Here is a 23,541-nt window from a genome sequence, read left to right as displayed (position 1 = left end):
AAAACATTTTATGCAGTTTTGTAAATCCAGGACAATATATTTAGCATTCGGAATGTTAAAAGACCAATCAAAATTCAATATGGTGTGTGTGTGTTCTGTATTTTGTGAATCCTGTAAGTATATATGTATCTTTCTGTGCATATGTTTGTACACATTCTCACACATAGAATAAGAATGGTAAACTCAAAGATATGGCAGAAAGTAGAATATCATCTATAAAAAGATGTTACTGTTATGGGAATTCAGAGGTAGCCATTTTTTCTTTAAATTTTAAGTTGACTATAAACGACGAGACACTTTCTGAATGAATATACTTTTTTAAATAAGGAAAAGTATGTGGTACTGGTTAAGCATTCTGTAAAAAATCATAAAAACACCAAGAAACTAATGAAAGTATTTGGGGACTTCTGCTCTGGTATAAATAGTAAGGGGGAAATACATAAAACCAAAATCCATAATTTTTCCCCATGCAATTTGATTAAAGGTTATTGGCCTTAAAACAGAGTTTTTAATTTTATGGACTTACTGAAGCTACAATTGAAGTTCATATGCAAAGTATATACGATTCTGTTTGATATTTGCATTGTCCCCTCCCAAGATATATTTGCATTTTGTTTAACTGAAAGATGAAGCAAGTTAAACTCCTCTGCATGCCACAGTCCTTTATGTGAAGCATGCTTACATTATCAAGATATTTAAATGGAAAAATATTCTTGAGTAGCTAGTAGATACTTTAGTACATACAGTATATAGGCTTTGTGTTTTGAACCAATTTATTATCAGTCTAGTAATAAAAAGTATGACAAATACCATTTTAGATTGGAAGAGTTCAGTGCAGGGCCGAATGTGTTTTCTCTAATAATTATCAAGTCTTACTTCTAAAAAGCTTTTCCCAGTTTGTAAGAAATTAATAATTTACAACAAAAAGATGAATAGATTATGACAACAATTTTATTGTCTCAGAATTCTTATGGTCTTATATCAGTGATATTTAGGTTTTAAAGATACAATGAATAATGTATGTGGTGTAACAAATAATACAATGGAAATTAGTATTCTTTTTTTTGGTATCATATGATAATGTAATTCCAAAAAAATTAATCCTAGTGGTGAATTGTGTTAAACTTTAATCTAAATTTTTGGTGTTATATACAGCATATTTTCCAATTCCTCATTTTTTTAAAGTAGTGTGAATATTTGAACAATTCTAAAAATTTGCTGCAGGAGAAAATATGTAATTCCTGTAAAATATTAATGAGTTTTACCTGGATTATCTGGATTTTTTTAAAAGCACAGAATACAATTGAATAGATAGAATGGGGTTCATTGCATGGACACAGGTAGGGGAATTAAAACACAAGTTCAGTTTTTTACTAAGGGAATCAATAGACTTAAGATGTGTGTGTGTGTGTGTGTGAGACAGAGAGAGGGAGAGAGAGAAAGAAAGAGAGAGAGAGAGAGAGGGAGATGTTCTTACCATAAATCTATCAGCTATGTCAAGATCTACCATGGTGGATCAAGAGGATCAGTAATCCATAAATTACATTAAAAGTGCTAAGAATAGACAACCAGACAACCAACCAACCAACCAACCAGTAAGTAAATAAGTTTATTATTATAACAATTGGTCATTACTGCCTCCCAAATACAGCATATTGGAAACCAGGGGTGGGTTCCTTTCACTTTTTCCTGCCAGTGCACATAACAATGTTTCGCACATCTCTGCGCATGCTCAGAGGAACGATTTTACTTCTGTGCCTGCTCAGAGAGCTAAAAAAAATCACCAAAAATTACACCAAAAATATGGTGGTGCACATGGACCGGCATAGACAGCACCAGAGCTACTGTGCCAAAATTGCATCATTGGCGGACCACTACTGAAGCGCCCGCACCTGTAAGAACCCACTGCTATTGGAAACTCTATACCATATTGGAAGCTAGAAGTTAGCGTTTGTTGCCTATGTAAAGGAAGACATTGACAACTAAAGTACAAGCTCCTTCTATGAGATAAGATATGAAGATGAGGACCTAGAGATGAAGGACAGAGACATAGCCAGATTTCTTTCTTTTTAAAAAAAATTTCTTAAAGGTTTTTTTCCCCTGCCTTTATTATTTTTATATGTAACCCGAGGCCGTAATCACATTTAACATTCCTTTCTCCTCCTTTTTTTTTGGTGGTTTTTCCTACCACAATAGTTCTGTGAGATGATTGGGCTTAGAGAAAGCTGCTTGCCCAAATCCTCCCATGTAACTTTCATGTTTCAGGCTGAACTAGAACTCACAGTCTCCTGGTTTCTGGCTTGGTGCCTCAATCATTGCTCCTTTTCTGCTATAGGATATACTTCTTTCGCCAGCTGTGGCAGGTAGAAGGATGATAGCAAAGCCAGAAGAATCAACCAATTGTTTTTATCATACATTCCAGACAAAATCAGGATAACACAATTTGCGATCATCCAACATCATAGAATGAGATATTTTATTTATTTATTTATTTATTTTGTCCATTACAAATTGAAAGTTAAGGAGAATAAAAACGTGTAGTAATAAATATCAGGGAAAGGATAGAAGAAGAGATATGAGAATGGAATACATCAATGAAGAGTAGAGGAAGGATATATGGATGGGAGAAAGGATATTTAAAATATGGGAGAAACAATTGGACATATAAAATATAGGAGAGACAATATTATCAGTATGCAGATGATATTCAGCTATAAAACTCCATTCCTGGTGATCCAAGCGATGCTAAGGCTGCCCTTTTGCGGTGCCTGGAGGTTATAGAGTCTGAATGGGGGGACAACAAACTTCAACTGAACCCCAACAAGACAAACCTGCTGTGGATTCAAAGGACCTCAGGATCTAGATATTTATTATTTGTAGTTCTGGATGGGGCTATATTTTCCTGGACAAACCTGGTGTGGTGAACTGGGGGTTCTCTTAGACTCATAACTCCTGCTTGAAGAACAGGAAGTTGTGACTATGATAATCTTTGTACAAATTTTATGTTATGCATCAGTTGCATCATTTATTTATAATTATTAATTGGATTTATATGCCGCCCCTCTCCAAAGACTTATCTGAATCACAAAGCTTTGTGTAGAGTCACTCCTCCCTGGTCATCTCTTGATTGGATTACTGCAAAGCATTCTACAGGGGACTACCCTTGAGGATTATTTGGAAGCTATAGCTAGTACAGAATGCAGTGGTACAGAGTTCTGGGGGGCCCTAGGGTGGCAAATATAACACCACTGTTGTGTGAGCTGCATTGGTTACCAGTTTGCTTTTGAGTCCAATCCATGATTATTACTTGTAAATCCTTATATGGCATTGGTCCAGAGCATCTAAAGAGCCATCTCATTCCAATTCTGCTCCACCTTTGTAAGCAATCTATTAAGGAATTTTGGTAGGTAGAGCCAGAATCTTTTCTATTGTGGCCCCTGTCCATGTGGAATACTCTACCACTGGAGGTAAGAACAGCTCCCACCCTTGTAGCTTTCTGGAAGGGTATCAAACCTTGGGTATTCGGGTTGAGTCTGGCGCCCTGAGGAAGCCATTCACCGCTGGAAGTGATTGATGAGGTGAGAAGATCTCATCCCTGTGTTGCTTGTTATTTCCTTTTCATTATTTGTTTTGATTATGGATTGCAAGCTGTGTGTGCCACGAACACTGGTTCCTGGTAAAATGTCGTAATAGTTCTGTCCTCGTAATAATGGTGAAAGCAGAACCTAAGAGTTTATGTTTTGTCTCTGTAAGCTAAATTGGGATGAAATTCAATGTGATGAGAAATGCTGGTTTTAATTTTTCTTAGAACGTGAGAATGTATTGCAATCTTGAGAGGCTGTTACAATTAAGAAACATAGCTGAAGAATGTTTGAATAATGTCTCCTTTTGAACACAATTCCTGTTTCTTTAAACTCAGCAAAATTCATAGCGTTAGATAAAAATGTAACACTATAGAATAGTGTTTCCCAACCGTGGCAACTTGAAGATATCTGAACTTCAACTCCCAGAATTCCCCAGCCAGCATTCGCTGGCTGGGGAATTCTGGTAGTTGAAGTCCAAATATCTTCAAGTTGCCAAGGTTGGGAAACACTGCTATAGAATGTAGTTTGTAACCCATTTCGTCAGAATAGCTGAGGAAGGAAAGGGAGGGCATTTTGTAATTAGGTTACTATGCTAACTAGCATCTGGCTTTTGTAGGGTGCCATTCCTTGCGAGAGTCACCGTGCTTTTGGCCAAAAACAGTTTAAATACATAAAGAGAATACAACTTTTCTGTTCTCTTTGCCCGAACATTTCGTCTGGATTATTTTGTAAAAATTCAGCACACAGCGGGGGACGATTTTTTCGCCACCTCCGCCCCCGCAAAAGCACATTTCCGTCCGTGCAAAGGCCGTGTATATGCTGGATAGGTTTTTCAAACGTCCCCTTGCATATTCAATGTTTCGGCAGACCAAAACACGGGGCTGCAAAGCCAGGCTCTACCACTCGTTGGGCCTCCTCTTCCCGCCCTGCCTATAAGGCACCGCCAGTTCTCTGCCTGTCACTTTTCGCGCTTTGTTCTCCCCGCCTAGGATTCTTTTCAAGCCCCGGGAATTTAAGAGTTAATTATTATCTGGGTTCCTACGCCCGTCCGTTCCGAAAGTCGAGCCTTCAGAGGTAGAACTTCCTTCCCCAATTCAGTACTACAGTATATCACTCTGAGTTTCTAAGGCAGGGCGGTATGCTTTTTAAAACTCCAGTATACTGTACTACGTCGACTCCCAGAGAGGCAATCAAGAAGCCACCGCTTCTTACAAGTTGGACTTGAAAAGCCCGCCTTAAGCGGCAGAGCGGACGAATCACCTACGGCGCGACAACGTCACCTACGCCGCAACCTCTCCAAGATGGTCGCGCTGCGCACGGCGCCCATCTTGCGTCATCATAACCGCCTCTCCGGCGTCCCTTGCCCTTTTCCAGAATGGCCGCGCCGCGAGCGTCGCCAGCCTTCACGGACTGAAGAGAGGCGCGAAGGAAGTTCGACGGGAGGGGGAGGGAAGTGAAGCCTTCTTTTCCTCGTCCCGCGTCGAAAGGAAGTTGCGGTGTGGCCGGGAAGGTGCGTTTCCGCCTTGAGGGGGCGGGGGAGAAGGGCTTGCAGGGGAGAGAGGGGTGTGATCCTGTTGGCAGGCGACTAAAAGAAGGGGGGGGGGAGAGAAACTTTAATATAGATAAGGAGCGACGAGACAGGGAGGCTTTGCGGCTTAGCCGCGCCCGGAGGAGGGACACTTGCAGGGGCTCTTTAAAGTTTAACGCGAGGGAGAAGCGAGGAGGTGAGTGGCTTTGCGGAGTCGGAGCAGGTTGCTTTGCTTTGCCCGCCCTTGGCCCCTTATGACATAGCCGTCCCCCGTTCCTCGAGGTCCTTTGTGAGAGGCTGCTGTGGGTCGGTTGGGAGCGCCGGGCAAGAAGCTGTCGGTGCCCTGCGTGGGATGCCAAGCTTTGACGGGTGGCACGGAAGCTTCCCCTGCGGAGGCTGCCGCAGTAACCACTGAAGGATGGGCGGAGGGTGTGGAGGTGATAATGGGCTCCTTAGGCGCCCAACTTGGGGGCATGTGGTTGTGCAAACTAGTCTGATGGTATACATTAGGAATACATTAGGCCTCAGAGCCTGAGTAACTCTGGCATTTTTAATCTGAAACTAGCACTTTGCAGTCTTATCCCCCACCCCCATATTATATTAGAGTAATCCCCATCCTTTGTTTAAAAAAATGACTCAGGTTGAGAATCAGTGGTCCTGTATGTTGTATTCAGGTATGTCTGCATAAAGCCTGAGTGGAATGGAATGGAATTCTTTATTGGCCAACTGTGATTGGACACACAAGGAATTTGTCTTTGGTACATATGTTCTCAGTGTAGATAAAAGAAAAGATATATTTGTCAAGAATCATGTGGTACAACACTTAATGGGGTCAAATAAGCAATGAAGAAACAATATTAATAAAAATCTTAAGGATACAGGCAACAAGTTACAGTCATAAGTGGGAGGAGATGTGTGATAGGAATGATGAGAAAAAACTAGTAGTACAGTAATAGTATAAAAGTTAAACCTGTAAATTTTTGAGTAGTGCCACAGATACAGTTGTTAAGAAAAGGAGGGGAGATGTCAAATAGTTCTCATTGTGGGAAAGTGTACAGGGTGAGCGGCCCCTTGTCTTCCTTGTTTGTGAAATTCCATCTAGTTTTGTTGAAATCAAATAGGAATAAAGTAACTGGGATTTTATTTTTAGGGTTTCAAATTAGGATTTGAAGCTCATCATGTTACTGTCAACCTTCTGCAAGAGTCTGAAAATGTGGATTAGAGCAGCCCTGAATCTAGTTTTTCCACTTAAAGTGGGAGGTGCATGATAGAGGAACCAGTTGCATGTTACAGCTGAGAAAGGGAAGTGTTGATTTCTACCTAGCAACATGTAAATATTCTGGTTTTTTCCTTTAACATCATGTATTGCAGATCTGTTCTCAAAATTTCATTTTTGGTCACACTACAGAAATTAAGGTTTCACTTAAACATGCAGGATCTCATTGCTTGTCAGTATTTGGAAATATTTGGCAATCCAATCCAGACACTATGTTTCTTCTCTGGAGTTTTAACATTTCAGAATTAAACTATTCTGGCTATAACCCTCCAGCTCCTGAGAGGGCAAGGCACCCTCTGCCATAGAATGAAACTAAGCTCTTCAAGCTAAAGGTCTGCAGCTGTTGTTTCTCTGTGAAGAGGGTAAAAAGGAATGTGTGGGGCCTATGACAGGGAAGCTGGAAACAAAGTTCTTCTATTTTCCTATCACTCCTATCCCAAAGTAGGAAATAAAATCCTTGAGCTCAGAAGATTATATATTCAATCTTCTGACCCATTTGGAAAATGAGGCAATAGGAAGAGAGGAAACTAAATTTAAAAAAAAATCCATCCTACCTTTCAGCTTTCTAGTGAAGTTAGTAATTTGTTTCCCCTGCCCTTTTTGGATTGCTCATTTAAAGGCATATTCATATGTCAATTGCTTCTTTGCATTAGTTGTTTGCCTAGTTAATTTATTATCTAGTCAAACTATTGGGAGGAGTTGCGGTTTGATAATGATTTAACTGCTAAAATATTTTCCCAGTATCTCGAGAGTTGTTCCTTGATTAGGTAATATACAGTGGTACTCTACTTAAGAATTTAATTCGTTCTGTGACCTGGTTCTTAAGTAGAAACATTTGTAAGTAGAAGCCATTTTTCCCATAGGAATCAATGTAAAAGCAAATAATGCATGTAAACCCATTAGGAAAGAAATAAAAGCTCGGAATTTAGGTGGGAGGAGGAGGTGGAGGAAGAGGAGGAGGACAGTCGCTGCCAAAGGAAGGAGGTGAGGTGAATAAAAAAAAATCCAAAACTTTATGGCTTAAAAAAAAAAAGGGTCCCTGAGGCAGCGAGGAAGAGCACACGCCTCCCATACACTGTGCCAGAGAGAGAAACGCAGGTGGGCGAGAGGGGGGAACCTCCTGCTCCTTTGACCTAAAGGCTGCTGCTGCTGCTACCTGCTTCCTCTTCCCATGCTGAAGGGCTCACCTCTCCTCTCACTCGCTTTGTAGCCGGCACCTTTCCTTCACTGCCGTGACTCCTTGGTTTGGCTAAAATCGAGTTGATCCGGCCAGGGCGAAACGCCCCATTTTGCCTTTCCGTGCCCAGACGCTCTGGGAGGCAACCTCACACTGGGTGTATAGGAGGTAGCGCGAGGCAGTCACCACAATGAAATGGTTTATTCCCTCTCCAAGCGCCCACAGAAAGGAAAATGCTCCGTTCGCTCTGGGCTGCCAAAGCTTCCTTAAGCGCCACCAAAAGGCTCCTCTGGCAGCCCAGAAAAGCCTGACATGGCCAGGATTAAAGGGGGCTGGGCCTTCGTGCCGCTCTCAAATTTCCTGGGAAATTTTTCTGGGTTCGGGTTCTTAAGTAGAAAATGGTCCTTAAGAAGAGGCAAAAAAATCTTGAACACCCGGTTCTTATCTAGAAAAGTTCTTAAGTAGAGGCGTTCTTAAGTAGAGGTGCCATTGTAGTTGTTTCTTGAGTTGTTGCTGAAATTGAGTTATTTCTTGAGTAGGTAAAAACTGAATGGGGTGTTACGTGAACACAGTGATACATTTTTTGTGATGTTAAAACAATTAACTCCATTCTCTGGCAATAGCTTTTAATTTCAAAGTACTGTAGAAAATATTTTTCTTTGCATGATAAGATATGACAAGCAATGGATATTTAGTAGAACCACCATCCATTTTTTTGGTATTCTGCTTTGCTGAATTTATATTAGATAAACCATGTTTTAATTAACATTGTGTAGAGTTAAGCTTAATAGATATTAGCAATTTTCTCTTAATTTAGTATTTCTCAATGAGGCAACTTTATGATGTGCAGAGTTCCAGAATTCCCCAGCCAGCATAGGAATGGAACTCCACACGTCTTAAAGCTGCTCAGGTGGAGAAATGTTACATTAGTTCTTAAAGATATACACTGCTCAGCCTAAATGACTTTAGATGCATAGTTCTCTCAGGGAGACTGAACATGTGATTAGCATGTTGCAATTACAGAATAGGGCTAAAAGTTTGTTCCCAATTTAAGTCATTTTGTATTCTAGACAGTATGCTTTTTGGCATAGATTCTGATGGTTATCTTATTTTTGGAGTGGGTGGAAGGTTACCCTGATATTATCCCTCCCCCCCCCCCCAATTGTGCACTCTTTCTAAATAGAACTTGAAGTTGTAGATTTCTTTCTTCGATATATCTTCTTGCATTAATAATGGTTCTTCATAGAATGATTTTTCCTCTTATCCAGCAACTGGGGAAACACTTGGATGGAAAAGGAAGAGCTGATCAAAAGTACTTGGTAATAACCATTCTAGTGGACATAGCTCATGTTTTGCATGCCAGAGGCATCTGGATCAAACTGGAACATTCAGGTCTTTTATCATTTGCTTGAGATCTTGATTTAGTAGATTTGAACCCACTTGTGCACTAGTGTATATATTTGGATTTCATTCGAAATACTGTATAGTGTCAGAAGCATATTGTAATTGAAATATGTTGCTTTAAAAATAATCTTAATACACATTTTAAAAAAGATAAGGTAAAAATTAAATTTAAAAAGATGAAAAGTAATACCAAATAATATGAAAGAAAAAAGAGCCAGTTTGATCTATTGATTAGGGCAGGGCCCCCCAATCTTTAGGACGTGTTCCACTACTGGGCTGTGGCCTATTCGGAACTGGCCCATGTGTATGGCTAGTCAGAGTGCGCAGGCACAGTTCAACTTGCATGAACAGTGAGCTGGTGGCTACCTATACACGTGTTGTGTGTACCTGCTACTCACACAAGTCAAGCTCACCTGTGGCCCAATTCCAAATAGGCCCCCCACCCCAGCTGCACCACCAAACCGCAAAGATTGGGGATCTCTGGGTTAAGGTACTAGGCTAGAAATAAGAAAACTATGGGTTAGTTTATTTATAAAATTTATTGGCCAGCCATCTTACCATAGTTATCTTTGGGCGGCTTCTAGTCCTGCTTTACACATGAAAGCCATCTGCTTGATTTTGGTTCAACCAGATGGCTTTCATGTGTATAAATCAGATGGATAGAGGAAATGGAGCACCTCCCTTATGATACCAGGTTGCAACACCTTGGTCTCTTCAGCCTTGAAAGACGGCGTGACTTGATCGAAGTGTATAAAATCATGCATGGGATAGAAAAGGTGGATAGAGAAAAATTATTTTCTCTATCGCACAATACTAAAACAAGGGGGCATTCCCTAAAGTTCAAAGGTAAGAAACTGAGGACAAATCAAGGGAATATTTCATTACCCAGAGGGTCCTTGGTTTATGGAATTAACTTCCAGAAGAGGTTGTGACAGCTGTCAGCCTTGATAGCTTCAAGGCAGGATTAGACAGATTCATGGATGCCAAGTGTATCGGTGGTTATTGAAACGGATGTCCATGTGCCGCCTCTATGTTGGTTGAGGCAAGCAGGATTCCCTTGAGCACCATTTGTTGGGTCAGGGGAAAGGAAGGGTCTTGCCTTCTCTTTCTGCTTTGTCCCCATGGACAATTGGTGGGCCACTGTGTGACACAGAATGCTGGCTTTGGCCTGATTTAGCATGGCTCTTCTTATGTTCTAATCCAGTGATGGGCAACCTTTTGAGCTTGGTGTGTCAAAATTCGCCAAAAAACTGAGCATAACTCAGGTGGTGTGTCACCTTGAGAAAAAAACATAATTTTGTGATATTTATAGTTTAAATAACAAATATGCATAATTATCTTTCTCTCTCTTTCCTGTCATTCTCTGCCTCAATCATTTTCTCATTTCTCTTTTTTTTCTCCCCTTTATTCTATCATTTCTCTCCCTCTCTCTTCCTATCTTCTCTCTCACACACACTCTCTCTCTCTCCCTTCCTTTCTTTCCTTCTCCCTTCCTTCCACTTTTTTCTCTTTCTCTCTCTCTTTTCCTTCCTTCCCCTCTTCCCCTCCCTCTCTTTCTCCCTCTCTCCCTTTATATTTATCTCTTCCTTCCTTCCTCTCTTCCTCCCTTTCTCTCTCCCTCTCGTTCACTTTTCTCTCTTCCTCCCTTTCTCTCTCCCTCTTGTTCACTTTTCTCTCTTTGGCGAACCCCCAAACTGTTCAGATTCAAGAAAAAGCTTATCAAGGGGGGTGGGGGGTTGTAAAAATCTAGTTATGAGCCACCAAAGGAGGAAGCAAATGGCGTGACGTCCACGCAGGTTTTTTTTTTCAGACTCTCTTTTTTGCGAGCCCGGCATGATTTTTTTTGTTACAAATTAATAACCCGGAAAGGGTTTACCTTAGCACCGTCTCCTGTAACACCGTTCTGGTAGGCGAGCAGGGAGCAGAGGGGCGAGGGCAGTGTTCCCTCTAATTTTTTTTCGGGGTGGGCGGAAAAGTACAGTGTCCGAGCGGCAGTCCCTTTGGGACTGGGGGGCATATAAGTATAAATAAATAAATAAATAAATAAATAAATAAATAAATAAATAAAGTAAGTGTGGGCGTGCGCTATCACACATGAGTGAGTTCTTGCATCCATAATTCTATCCTTTCTATGTCTCCCTCCCTCTTTCCTTTCTATCTCTCCCTCCCTTTCCTCCCTCCCTCTTTCCTTTCTATCTCTCCCTCCCTCTTTCCTTTCTACCTTTCTCTCCCCCTGCCTTTCTCCAAGCCCTTCCTTTTCCCTCTCCCTCTCCTACTACCCCTCACCTCCTTTCTATCTCTCCCTCCCTTTCCTCCCTCCCTCTTTCCTTTCTATCTTTCTCTCCCCCTGCCTTTCTCCAAGCCCTTCCTTTTCCCTCTCTCTATCCTACTTCCCCCTCTCCCTCCTGTCTATCTCATCCTCCCTCTTCCCTTTCCCCCATACTCTCCCTCTTCCTTTCTATCTTTCTCTCCCTCTTTCCTTTCTATCTTTCTGTCCCTGCCTTTCTCCCTCTTTCCCTTCATCTCTCCCTCTCTCTTTATCTCAATTCCCTCTTTCTCCCTGGGCTGCTGTGCCTGCCCTGCAGCCCTACCACGGACGGACTGCCTTAGCATCGCCCCCCCCACACGCTGCAGCTGCCGGACCATCAGCGGCACCCCCCCCCCCACATGCTGCGTTTCTCCCTCTTTTCCTTCATTTCTCCACGCACACGCTGGCAGCACACGCGCACACACCCCACACACTCTGCGTTTCTCCCTGCGTTTCTCCCTCTTTCCCTTCATCTCTCCACGCACACGCTGCAGCTCCCGGACCATCAGCGGCACACACACACGCGCACCCCCCCCACACACGCTGCATTTCTCCCTCTTTTCCTTCATAGAAACATAGAAACATAGAAGTCTGACGGCAGAAAAAGACCTCATGGTCCATCTAGTCTGCCCTTATACTATTTTCTGTATTTTATCTTAGGATGGATATATGTTTATCCCAGGCATATTTAAATTCAGTTACTGTGGATTTATCTAGCACGTCTGCTGGAAGTTTGTTCCAGGGATCTACTACTCGTTCAGTAAAATAATATTTTCTCATGTTGCTTTTGATCTTTCCCCCAACTAACTTCACATTGTGTCCCCTTGTTCTTGTGTTCACTTTCCTATTAAAAACACTTCCCTCCTGGACCTTATTTAACCCTTTAATATATTTAAATGTTTCGATCATGTCCCCCCTTTTCCTTCTGTCCTTCATTTCTCCACGCACACGCTGGCAGCACACGCGCACACACCCCACACACTCTGCGTTTCTCCCTCTTTCCCTTCATCTCTCCACGCACACGCTGCAGCTCCCGGACCATCAGCGGCACACACACACGCGCACCCCCCCACACACGCTGCATTTCTCCCTGCCTTTCTCACTCTTTTCCTCTTTCTTTCTTGCTCTCTCTCACTCTCTCTTCCTTCCTATATTCTCTCTCTCTCCCTTTCTTTCCTTCTCTCTTCCACTTTTTTCTCTTTTCCTTCCTTCCCCTATTTCCCTCCCTCTCCCTCTTTATATTTATCTCTTCCTCCCTTTCTCTCTCCCTCTCATTCACTTTTCTCTCCCTTCCTTCCCTCCCTCCCTCCTTCTGTCCTCTCCTCTTTCCCTCCCTCTCTTTCCCTTCTTTCTCTCCACATCTCCGGCGTGCAGCTGGCTTTGCTGACCGGCACAAGTCTCAAGCCAGCTGCCCCGGAAAGCCAGGAAGGTCCTCCTGCCCCCCCCACCGAACGGGGGGAGGGAGCGGCGGGAAAGCCCTGTGCCGGCCAGGAAAGCTGGCTTTCCGAGAAAGCAGCGCGCTTTTCAAATGCACTGCTTTCTTACAACTCTTTCCTGGGCAGGGGGGAGGGAGGAGGCCTGAAATAGGCCTGCAACCCCTCCCCTCGCTCCCAGCGGCCCCTGCGAGCCAACCACCATTCGTGGTGGGCTCCGACGCTTGGCACCACGCCAATCAGCTGGGAGGCGGCGCCCCGCCCCCCCAGCTGAAACTGATGTTGGGCCGGGGCGATTCTTCCCCGGCCGGACAGGCATGCTTGTGCTGCCAAAGGCAGCGTGTGGGCCAGCGTGTGGGCAAGCCTGCGCTCTGCGCAGGCGCACCCAGCTGGGAGGCAATTGCACTCCCTAAAGCTCCGTTTCTCCGGCGGCCGCGTGTCACCAAAAATGTCTACGCGTGTCAGTGCTGACACGCGTGTCATAGGTTCGCCATCACTGTTCTAATCATTCTTTCAGCCCAACCCACTTTACAGGATGTTGTAAAGAAAGTAGGAGTAGGGAGGAGTATTAGATATGTTTACCACTTTGAATTATTTATAAAAATAATAAAGGTAGTATGTAAATAAAGAAAATAAATAAATAAAAAGAAACAAAAGAGAAAGCTAAAAGTCAAGAAAGGAATAAAACTAAAAATAGAAAAAGAAAAAAGATACAAAGAAAAATATAAATTGAACTTTTTCAAAGCAGTTGTAAATAGACAGGCCTGCTCAGAGTCAGTTTGGTAAATAGTGGTTAAGGCAATAGGCTAGAAACCAGGAAACACTGAGTTCTAATCATGCCTTAGACACAGAACCAGCTGGATGGGACTTTGGGCCACTTAATCTGTCTCAATTTTAGGAAGTAGGCAGTGGTAAACAATTTCTGAAAAATAAAAACTTGCCATGAAAACTGCAGAGACTTGTCCAGGTAGCTTCCGAAAATTGGATACGAAATGTTCTGTTCTTACTTGGAGAAAAGCTATTAACTAAATAAGATGCTGAACATACATTCTTTCATTTTTTTATAATATACCATTTTACCATTTGCTTTTTTTTTTTTACTAATACATGTTGCCATGTATTAGGATATTATGAAATAGTTCATTCTTTCTGCCCTGAGAAAAATCTTTTTCTCATGATACCGCAAGACCTACTTAAACTTCAAGAATTAGGAGTCTTAGAATCAATCATTTGTAGCTGTGTTCTAAAAAGCTCATAATCCTTTCTGTGGAAAGTACTTCTGGCTCCAGCCTGGTTTTCTCAGTTGCATTGTACCTTATTGTGGTAAAATTATGGACATGTAAATTGAAAAGGGTGGGTAACTCTTGGCCATCTGTACATTACTACAGGTTGGTTGTGTTTCAGCAGCAAATGAAATGCTCAGGAACCTCTGGTGCATGTTGGTAAAATATAGAAGGTCCTGTTCCAGTTTAGCAGAAGCATAGGGAAGTTTTTAATGATTAGTACTCAATTAAGACACTCCCAAGAGCTTCTGCAAATATTCTCTTTCTTCTGGTTAGCTCCCTTAATACTTCCCATCATCTGATTAACTTGTAAAATTGCAGACGTTGCTGGAGGGGAAAAAGTAATCACCAAGTAATATGCTAATTTGAGCTTTCATATTTAAGCCAAAAGGGAAGAGAATAAGCATGGGTTGTGCGTTTTATGTGTGTATGTGTACGCATGCATCCATGCATAGAGTTCTCTTTAGTAAGTTTTATTGTGGTAAGAAATTCCCAAAATTCGAGAAACTGAATTCTTTTCCATTTATAACCAATACACTGGGCTGAAGACTTTTTCGTTTTTTTATAACAGCTCCCCTATAATCTAGTGCAGTGATGGCTAACCTTTTCGGCACCGAGTGTTGAAACTGGAGTGCGTGTGTGCATGCGTGTGCCAGAGCCTTGGAACCTGGAAGAGAGCAGTTGGGAACCCAGAAGAGCAGCTGGCGATGACACTCATGCCCACAGAGAGGGCTCTTTGTGCTATCTCTGGCACCTTTGCCATAGGTTCGCCATCACGGATCTGGTGGGAAGAATCATTGGGAGTTTGGCAGCATAGAACTATAGTAAAGTATTACTAATGTCTCTGATCACAGGGAAACAGCAGCTGGATATTTCTATATAAATATTCTGAACCCTAATCAGATTGGGCCTTGGGTATTGCACACACACATGAGCATATCGTACACACAGATAGCTCTTTTTTATTTTGAATATCAATAAGGCAGCCTAAATCATGAGGCACTGGAATAATCTGTAATTTCAGTATTCAATCCTGTCCTACTGTATTGCTAAATTCTGTATCTTTAATAAAGTCCTTTCTTAGGAAAATAGTGGCCAATATCATATTTATCACCAGTAGTTATCTGAAAAGAATCTTCTTTTCCCAGGAAATAGGAGAAAATATTTACAGTGGTACCTCTACCTAAGAACGCCTCTACTTACAAACTTTTCTAGATAAGAACTGGGTGTTCAAGATTTTTTTGCTTCTTCTGCAGAACCATTTTCCACTTACAAACTCGAGCTTCTGAAACTGTAACTGGAAAAGGCAGGGAGAAGCCTCCGTGGGGCCTCTCTAGGAATCTCGTGGGAGGAAACAGGGCTGGAAAATGTGGGGAGAAGCCTCTGTGGGACCTCTCTAGGAATCTGTGAAAAAATAGGGCCTCTAACCTCCCTGTGGTTTCCCCAATCGCACGCATTATTTGCTTTTACATCGATTCCTATGGGAAAAATTGCTTTTTCTTACAAACTTTTCTACTTAAGAACCTAGTCACGGAACGAATTAAGTTCGTAAGTAAAGGTACCACTATATTTTCATCTGGTGGCTAATAATAATTCCCCATATCCTGAAGTGAGAATTTGATTTTGGTTTCTTTTAATTTACTAAATTCACTCAAGAAAAGAATAAACCACTCAATAAACCAAAAGAAAAAAATACAGCTTTCTCCTTTGTGGGGAAATTCTCCTTTTTCATGTCCCTTTATATAAAAGAAACTACGGTAAGCTATTTCTGTCACACCAAGCCAGCAAATGAAAGCCCAGTATTGCATAGGAAGATTACTTTTTAAAAAACTTTCTCCGTTTTATTTTCTCAAGAAAGCAACTTCTCTATTACTTTTTTGTTCTCTTTTTAAGTCAAGCTTTTCATGATTCTGTGTCTTTTAACAGGTGAATGTATGTATCAATGCTATATTTCTAAACTTATTGATTCATTATTGTCACAAGAAATTTTAATGGTGCAAGTTATTTTAATTTTCCACTTTTTTCTTCTATTCCTCTGTATGCCATTAAAGGGAATCATTTCCTTAAATCCTCCAGTTCTTCCTTGATCTTGTTCTTTGATTTCTTTAATTGTTTTACTGAGTGTATTAATTTTTTCTTAGATGGTTAACTAAAACTAACTGAATTGTAACTGGTGAACATAATGTGCTTATTTGATATCCAGCAGTCCCAAGTTTTGTTCAATAAATTGAATTGGTTACACTTCCATTTTTTTGGATTTTCAAAGCTATTTATTAAAATTTATTAATCTTACAATATTCAGAGGATACATAATTAATACTGGAGGAAGCCCAAGTTTGAAGTAATAGAATTAGTAGAAATATTGGTTTACATTTTAGCCTATATACATTTTTAGTTCCTGCTAGATGAAAAAAGAAATAGAGGTTTTAAATGTTTATGAGGTAAATGAGGGATTTGAGATGCTTTCCTGTCTACTTAAATTAAGTACCATTGAGTAAACTGACTGTGTCAGGGATGACAATTTTCCCAAAGGGCCATATGAGAACTGGGACCGTTTTAAAACCAATAGGCTTCCTGTTGCTCTTTGGCGGAGATTTTATTGGTCCCTGTTGTGTTTGGAGTTGAACTTCTTGGCAACTTTGATGGCTGGCGCTGACATGTTCAGGGAGGAAGGAGCCTCGCCTCACCTCACCTAATTTTAGACCAGCCAGGCCCAGCCGCCATTTTTCTGCTGTGGCCGCCATGCTCCTTGTTCACTTGCTAGCTCTTGGCTGTGCTAGGCCTGCTTGCCTACAAGGACACACTTTGACTGAGGTGTTGGTGGTGGATGGCCAAGCCTAGGTCCCCTCATGTGATGATCCCGATCACTGCTTCCTCAGGCTGCTCTAGGTGAGGGGTGAGCGCTCTGAAGGTACAGAGAAGCCCTTTCTCCACTCACCTTCCTGTGTTCCTCAGCCGATTGAAGAGGTGCACAGTGATTGCGTAGAACTGGACCCAGTCTTGTGGTGTTCTTATTTACATTTCATTTCCAATTTCTGACTGACCTTATGCGGGCTGGACAAGGACAGTCAAAGGGTTTGGAGGTGCCTTGGGACTTTAAAATTCTCAGATCTTACACATACGTTTGCTGTTCAGCTTTTATTTTTTTATCTTTTTATTTGTCCAATACACAATGAGGGTTTTATACACATAGGATAATACATGATAAAGGTTATAGAGGAGATACTCATAGTGAAATATATCTAAGAAAGAATAGAAGATACATTATAGGAATAGAACATATCAATAAAAGAATAGAAGAAGAGATATAGGAATAGAAGAAAGGTATAGGAGATATAGGAGAGCAATAGGACAGGGGACGGAAGGCACTCTAGTGCACTTGTAGTCGCCCCTTACTGACCTCTTAGGAATCTGGATAGGTCAACCATAGATAATCTAAGGGTAAAGTGTTGGGGGTTTGGGGATGACACGCATAATGAGTTCCATGCTTCGACAACTCGGTTACTGAAGTCATATTTTTTACAGTCAAGTTTGGAGCAGTTAATATTAAGTTTAAATCTGTTGTGTGCTCTTGTGTTGTTGTGGTTGAAGCTGAAGTAGTCGCCGACAGGCAGAACGTTGCAGCATATGATCTTGTGGGCAATACTTAGATCTTGTTTAAGGCGTCTTAGTTCTAAACTTTCTAGGCCCAGGATTGAAAGTCTAGTCTCATAGGGTATTCTATTTCGAGTGGAGGAGTGAAGGGCTCTTCTGGTGAAGTATCTTTGGACATTTTCAAGGGTGTTAATGTCTGAGATGCGATATGGGTTCCAAACAGATGAGCTGTATTCGAGGATGGGTCTGGCAAAAGTTTTGTAAGCTCTGGTAAGTAGTGTGAGATTGCCAGAGCAGAAGCTACGTAGGATTAGGTTTACAACTCTTGGAGCCTTCTTGGTTCTGTTGTTGCAGTAAATCTTTTGTTGTTAGTATACCGAGGTCTTTAACCGAGTGGGGGTTATTTGATTATTCAGTTTGTATTTGGAGTTCAGATTCTTTTTCCCAATGTGTAGGACAGAGCATTTGCTAGTTGAGATTTGGAGTTGCCATGTATTGGACCACTCAGAAACAGAGTTCAGGTCTTTTTGGAGAGTAGTTGTGTTATCGGTGGTGTTGAAGAGTTTTACATCGTCGGCGAAGAGGACACATTTGCTTGCAGTAATTTTGCTCAGTTCATAAGATCTATTCCACAACTTGCATTATGGATATACTTGATTTTTTTCTGTTGTTGAAGGCATCTGTCAGCAGGAGAGAAAAATGGAATTTTCAGTGATTTCCCCGCAGACTCTCCCCTGGCCCCTCTCGCATATCTCTACAAGAATCTGAATCTTTGGAACAGATGAGAATGTAGGGGATTGCAGTGAGGGAGGGAGAAATTGCTGAAAACTGTGTGCCTCCCTCTTGACAGAAAAAGCAAACTTGCTTTTGTTTCTGCCCCAGATATTCTTGATTATTATGCCAAGCAACTGTAACGCCATTAATATATTGGGAAGGGGGGGGGGATGTAACCAGGTTAATTTGAATTGTTGTATCTTATGCCATATTTGCACGGATGGAGGTCTTTAAATTTCAATAATGCCTTTCTGGGATTTGCATGAAGTTCATAATATTCACATTGAAATTCTATTGAAATATTAATCAGCTCTCGCACTCTCCATTCTAAAACTGCAGTTGATAATGATAGTCATCTAATTGGTAGTAAATGTTTAATTTTTATTTATCTAGTACTATTAATTAAAGAAAGGATGGAACTTGATCTAGTTTCCATGGCTATTTGAAATTCTCCAGTGTGCTGAGCAGAGAATCCAAAGAATGAGCTAACTCCGCCTTCCTTCCCAGAGGCTGAGTCCTTTTAAACTTTGTAGCTACATCTCTCTTGATTGTCTCCCAGTTTTGAATCAGTCTTAGCCCAAGATAGACACGTTTAAGGGGAGCTCCTCAGAGCAAAAAGGCACAGTTAAATTCTTTGGATTCTCGGCAGTTTTTCGGCAGCCTAATTTAAAATTCACAGACAAATGTATGCTCTAGCACAGTGATGACAAACCTTTTTTTTGCTTGGGTGCCGAAAGCATGCATGCACACACTATTGCACACCCTTCATTGCCCACACCCATAATTCTATGCTGGCCCACCCCCCATGCATATGTGCACAATTCCCCATTTCCCCGTTTTCTAAATTTGGATGGGCTTGGTAAGGTCTGTTTTCGCTCTCCCAGGCTCCAGAGGCTTCCCTATAGCTTGGGGAGGGGGAACCCCACTCTCTTGCCCCTCCCAGAGGACCCCCAGAGGCCAAAACCACCCTCCCAGAGGCTCCACATGAGCCAAAAATCAGCTGGGCAACACAGCTGCATGTTGGAACTGAGCGAGAGCAATGTCTCAGGTGTCAGCAGATATGGCTCTGTGTGCCACCTGTAGCACGCATGCCATAGGTTCGTCATCACTGCTCTAGCACGAAACAAATTATATATATATGTATAGTGAAAATGTGGAAGTGTATTTGAAAACTATCCTATGTGGGCTACTGATGATATAGTTTGAAATATCTTAATACTTTTAGAGTTACACTGTGGGTACATTTTTAATTAAGAACACAAATGCTTTACTTCTAGCTGTGAATTCCATTTACAAGATTGGTTGTAAGTTGCCAAAGCAACTCGTCTCCACAAACAAAGCAATGGGTGGAATCATTTCCAGATGGCGGGTAAGTAAATCTTCTCAATTGGAGGTATATATTTTTGTACGGCAGGAAAGGAGAGTCTGTCAGATGAATTTTCAAGTCGTTCTTGAATGTAGAACGACTTGGGGAGTTTAGTTACAGGAGCATAATATTTTTCGGTGTTTTGGTTGCTCTTATTTCTATTTGTATGATGAATCTTCCAATGAAGATAAGCAGTTGGAATGTTTGGGCTGTAGAATGTAATCCATCTCTTAAAATCAGAATGCTATGCCTACCTTTTATGCAGTATTAAATTGTGTCTATTTATTGTGGAATGAGATGCGCCAGGTCAATGGTCCCCAACCTGTCTGGCAGCAGGGACCTATTTCAGAAAAAACTTCTCTTCCATTGACTGGGGTCATATGGAATGGTTTCATGTGCATCCTAGAACCTGCGCATGTGCAAATGAAGCTTTGCTCACTTGCCTGCTGCTTGTGTGGCTCAGTTCCTAACAGGCCACAAACCAATAGCTGTCTATGACTTCTACCTAGGTGATGTAAAAAAAATATGTCTAATAACTAAGGAGCTGATGGGTGAAGTAAAATCTGTTATGTTTTAGCAATTTGCAATGTGAGTTTTGTTTAAGGAGAGACCACATGTAACAGGCAAAGCAATTTATGGAGTTTTTCCCTTTTTCGGAATCATTAACAAGAATAGCGTTTACTGTATATGCTGCTTCCTTGAATCTGGAGTGCATCTCATGGAAAACTTCGATAAGAATACACAGATCGTATCAATGAATTTCCAAGTTGCAGATGGTAGTAAAAAATAAGAATAGTAGATTGAGTTTGAAGATATTTATGATTTATAATGAAATCTGCCTGCTAAAATGTATAAATCACATATAGGCAATCATATTTATACTTTAAACATAATTTAATAATCTTATTAGTCCTGTTTTAAAAAATGGATGTCATTAGGTTGTATTTATGTATAAGGAATATGTTTAGTTTTAAATGCAAGCAAATGTTATTTTTCAGATCTGTATAATCTAAGAAAGGCCCTTCTATTTAAATAGTTTCTTTGTACATATAAAAAAAGGATTTCCCCCTATTTATGTGCAAATGAATATGGCTGTTAATTGCTGAAGATAATACAATAGGATGTAGCTGCACTTTTTTTTTTGCTGTGTATACATCACATTGATATCCCACCCTTCTTTTTAAAAGCTCTCAGAGCAGCATTTATAGTATTAATGTAATGTATTTGCACATTAATCCTGGGAAGTAGGTTTGGGATGACAGATACTGAGTCACTGAAGGCCACCTGCAAATTTCATGACAGAATTGAGATTTTGAACTCAAGTCTCTCTGGTATACTACACCGCCAGTTTATTGCACTGATTGCACTGTTGAAGGAAGAACTTACATTTACTGCAGTTTGATCTACTACATTGCAACTGCTGAGACTGGAAATTTCTGTGACTGAAATTTGTCCTCAACCTGATGGAAATGCACAGAAATCTATCACTAAATAAGTATCCCTAAATACCCTGCTTCCCCCAAAATAAGACATCCCCTGATAATAAGCCAAATTGGGCTTTCGAGTGCATGGCAGTAAGGCCAAGCGTTTATTTCAGGGTTCAAAAAAATATAAGACAGGGTCTTATTTTCGGGGAAACACAGTACTAGTATTGCAAACAGCTTTCTGTAATTTCCCCCTCTCTTTTTCTTTCTTTCTCTTTCCCTCTCTCCAGAGCCTTCAGACAAGGTTCTTTTCGTTGGCTTGTAAGATCAGAGTTAAGAGGCATAGATCGAAATATCTATAAGACTTTATAGATATTAATTATGTAGATATTTAGTGATTATATCTCTAAATACATAGTTATCTAATAGATATCTTTAGCTATTCCTCAATCCAATTTCCTCTTCCTTTTAACAATTAGAATGCTGAAGAAAAATATTTGGATTCACATATATATGTAGGAATACATGTGTAGAGATGCAATGAACATAAATGTTCATTTGCATTCCCATCATTCTGAAACATATCCTTTCCATTGTAAATTTATCTTTGTGAATGAGAGAGAAAAGGAGGGGGAGAACTTCCAGCATTTATATGACTTATGTGGTGCATACAATATTGGTTTTTCTTGCTGTTTGAGCATCCTGTTGTCTTCTTTTCTGTTTTCTCGCTATTGGAAGGCTGGTGTTAGTGGTTGGATCCTAGGGCTGCAGGGCCTCTTTCAAAACCGTCTTGGCATGACCCTTTTTGTTTCAGCTTCATTGGAGCACTGATAACAAGTGAAGCAGTGACAGTTTTCTTCAGACTTTTGGTTATATTCTATAGTTTCCAGGCTTGCAAGATCGTCTTGCTTCTAGTGTGTCCTTGCAGAGATACAGATAAAAAGGACAGATTTTATCTTTAAATACATTTATTTAATTCTGCATGATTAGACAAACTGTTCAAGATTCAATAGGACTTTTTATCACAATCCTTATAGCCAAGTGGAATCTTCTGTTTGTATTATGGAAAATATAGAAAGTTAATTAATGTGACATTTACTAAAATTTTCAACTTGATTAATTAAAATTTTCCATGTATTTATTTTTTTAACCTTTTAAAAAATCTTCCATAAACGTATTAGTTTTTTTCACTTAAAATTCCTATCAATCTTTTAACATATCCTAATCAACATATCTCTCTGTGTCCCCACCTCCAAAGCATTCCCCAATATTTTAGATCACCTAGAAGTCAAAATTACTTCTCTACAGACCTGGGAAACTGCTTCATTTGGGATGGTCTCAGTCAATTGATATTTGTTACTTTAATGATCTATTATTTTACATTGTAATATTGATTTTGAGGATATGTGCTGCTCAGAACAGACAGTGCCAAGCAACCTGTTATGCAATTTGCTCTTTTAGAAATTAGCCCCCCTTTCTGCAAATTGCAATTTCTGCTTCCTTACTATATTGCATTTCTTTCTCGTATGATTTGTGGAGGCAGTTAAAGTTATGGAAAAAGTTAGAGTGCATGTGCTACAAATCCTTTTTCATATGTGCACTTTTGGTCAGTACTCATATACCACCTTAGCATGAGGTGACTGGGGAAGTAAGTTATATAAGCAGAGAAAAAATTTGCAAGGGAGTTTGCTATTACCAAAATTATTACAACTCTCCCCTTCTCCAAATTTCTAATTTTTTCTTTGTTTGATAGTATTTATTATCTAGTCTTTCAGGGTAATATTTCACATCTTTTTCCTTTCATTTATAAGCAGGCAAAACCTTCCACTGTAGAAGTGTTGGAAAAACTTGATAAGGTAGGATTTTCTTTTACTGCTGTTTTTATGAGCTGAGAGGCTTTAATTATCTTTTTAGATGTTGTGTTACATGTTCTTTAAGTTGGAGAATATATAAAAAATGTAGGGGATTAGTTAGAGTGTCTTATCTATGTGACAAACATAAACCTCCTAGGTAGAAGCAGGCTATCTGAGAATAAATAAAAATGGAAATTTATAAAATGCTGAATTTTAGAGGAAAGTGCTTTAGGAAGGGGAAATAAAAGAGACTATACATTCTTCACTGTTGCCAAAGACTCCCTTTTTCCTTGAGTGGGACAAATTATTAACAAATTAATTCGCCTATTAAAATTAGTAAAATTACTTCCATATATGTAATACAGTGGTACCTCTACTTACGAACTTAATTCATTCCGTGACCAGGTTCTTAAGTAGAAAAGTTTGTAAGAAGAAGCAATTTTTCTCATAGGAATCAATGTAAAAGCAAATAACACGTGCGATTGGGGAAACCACAGGGAGGATGGAGGCCCTGTTTCCTCCCAGAAGATTCCTAGA

General features: G+C 40.5%; 1 protein-coding gene across 8 annotated transcripts in view; it reads left to right on the top strand.

The window, feature by feature from the left end:
• Window positions 1–4,947: 4,947 nt before the first annotated feature.
• The window catches only part of LNPK (lunapark, ER junction formation factor), a 76,400-nt gene continuing 57,806 nt past the window's right edge, over window positions 4,948–23,541 (top strand). Inside the window, exons 1-3 of one of the 8 annotated variants that reach the window (XM_070731809.1) lie at window positions 4,948–5,094; window positions 19,639–19,730; window positions 22,963–23,007. In XM_070731809.1, coding sequence (XP_070587910.1) covers window positions 19,704–19,730; window positions 22,963–23,007 — 72 coding nt within the window. In that variant the 5' untranslated portion in view covers window positions 4,948–5,094; window positions 19,639–19,703. Of the gene's footprint in view, window positions 5,550–19,638; window positions 19,731–22,962; window positions 23,008–23,541 lie in introns of those variants that run through there. The other 7 variants (XM_070731807.1, XM_070731806.1, XM_070731808.1 and 4 more) reach the window with 7 other exon arrangements.

Source organism: Erythrolamprus reginae, chromosome 1 (assembly GCF_031021105.1).
Source record: "Erythrolamprus reginae isolate rEryReg1 chromosome 1, rEryReg1.hap1, whole genome shotgun sequence".
NCBI classification, from domain to species: Eukaryota; Metazoa; Chordata; class Lepidosauria; order Squamata; family Dipsadidae; genus Erythrolamprus; species Erythrolamprus reginae.
The sequence above is the reverse complement of the archived record's forward strand: the minus strand, read 5'-3'. Positions and strand labels throughout refer to the sequence as shown.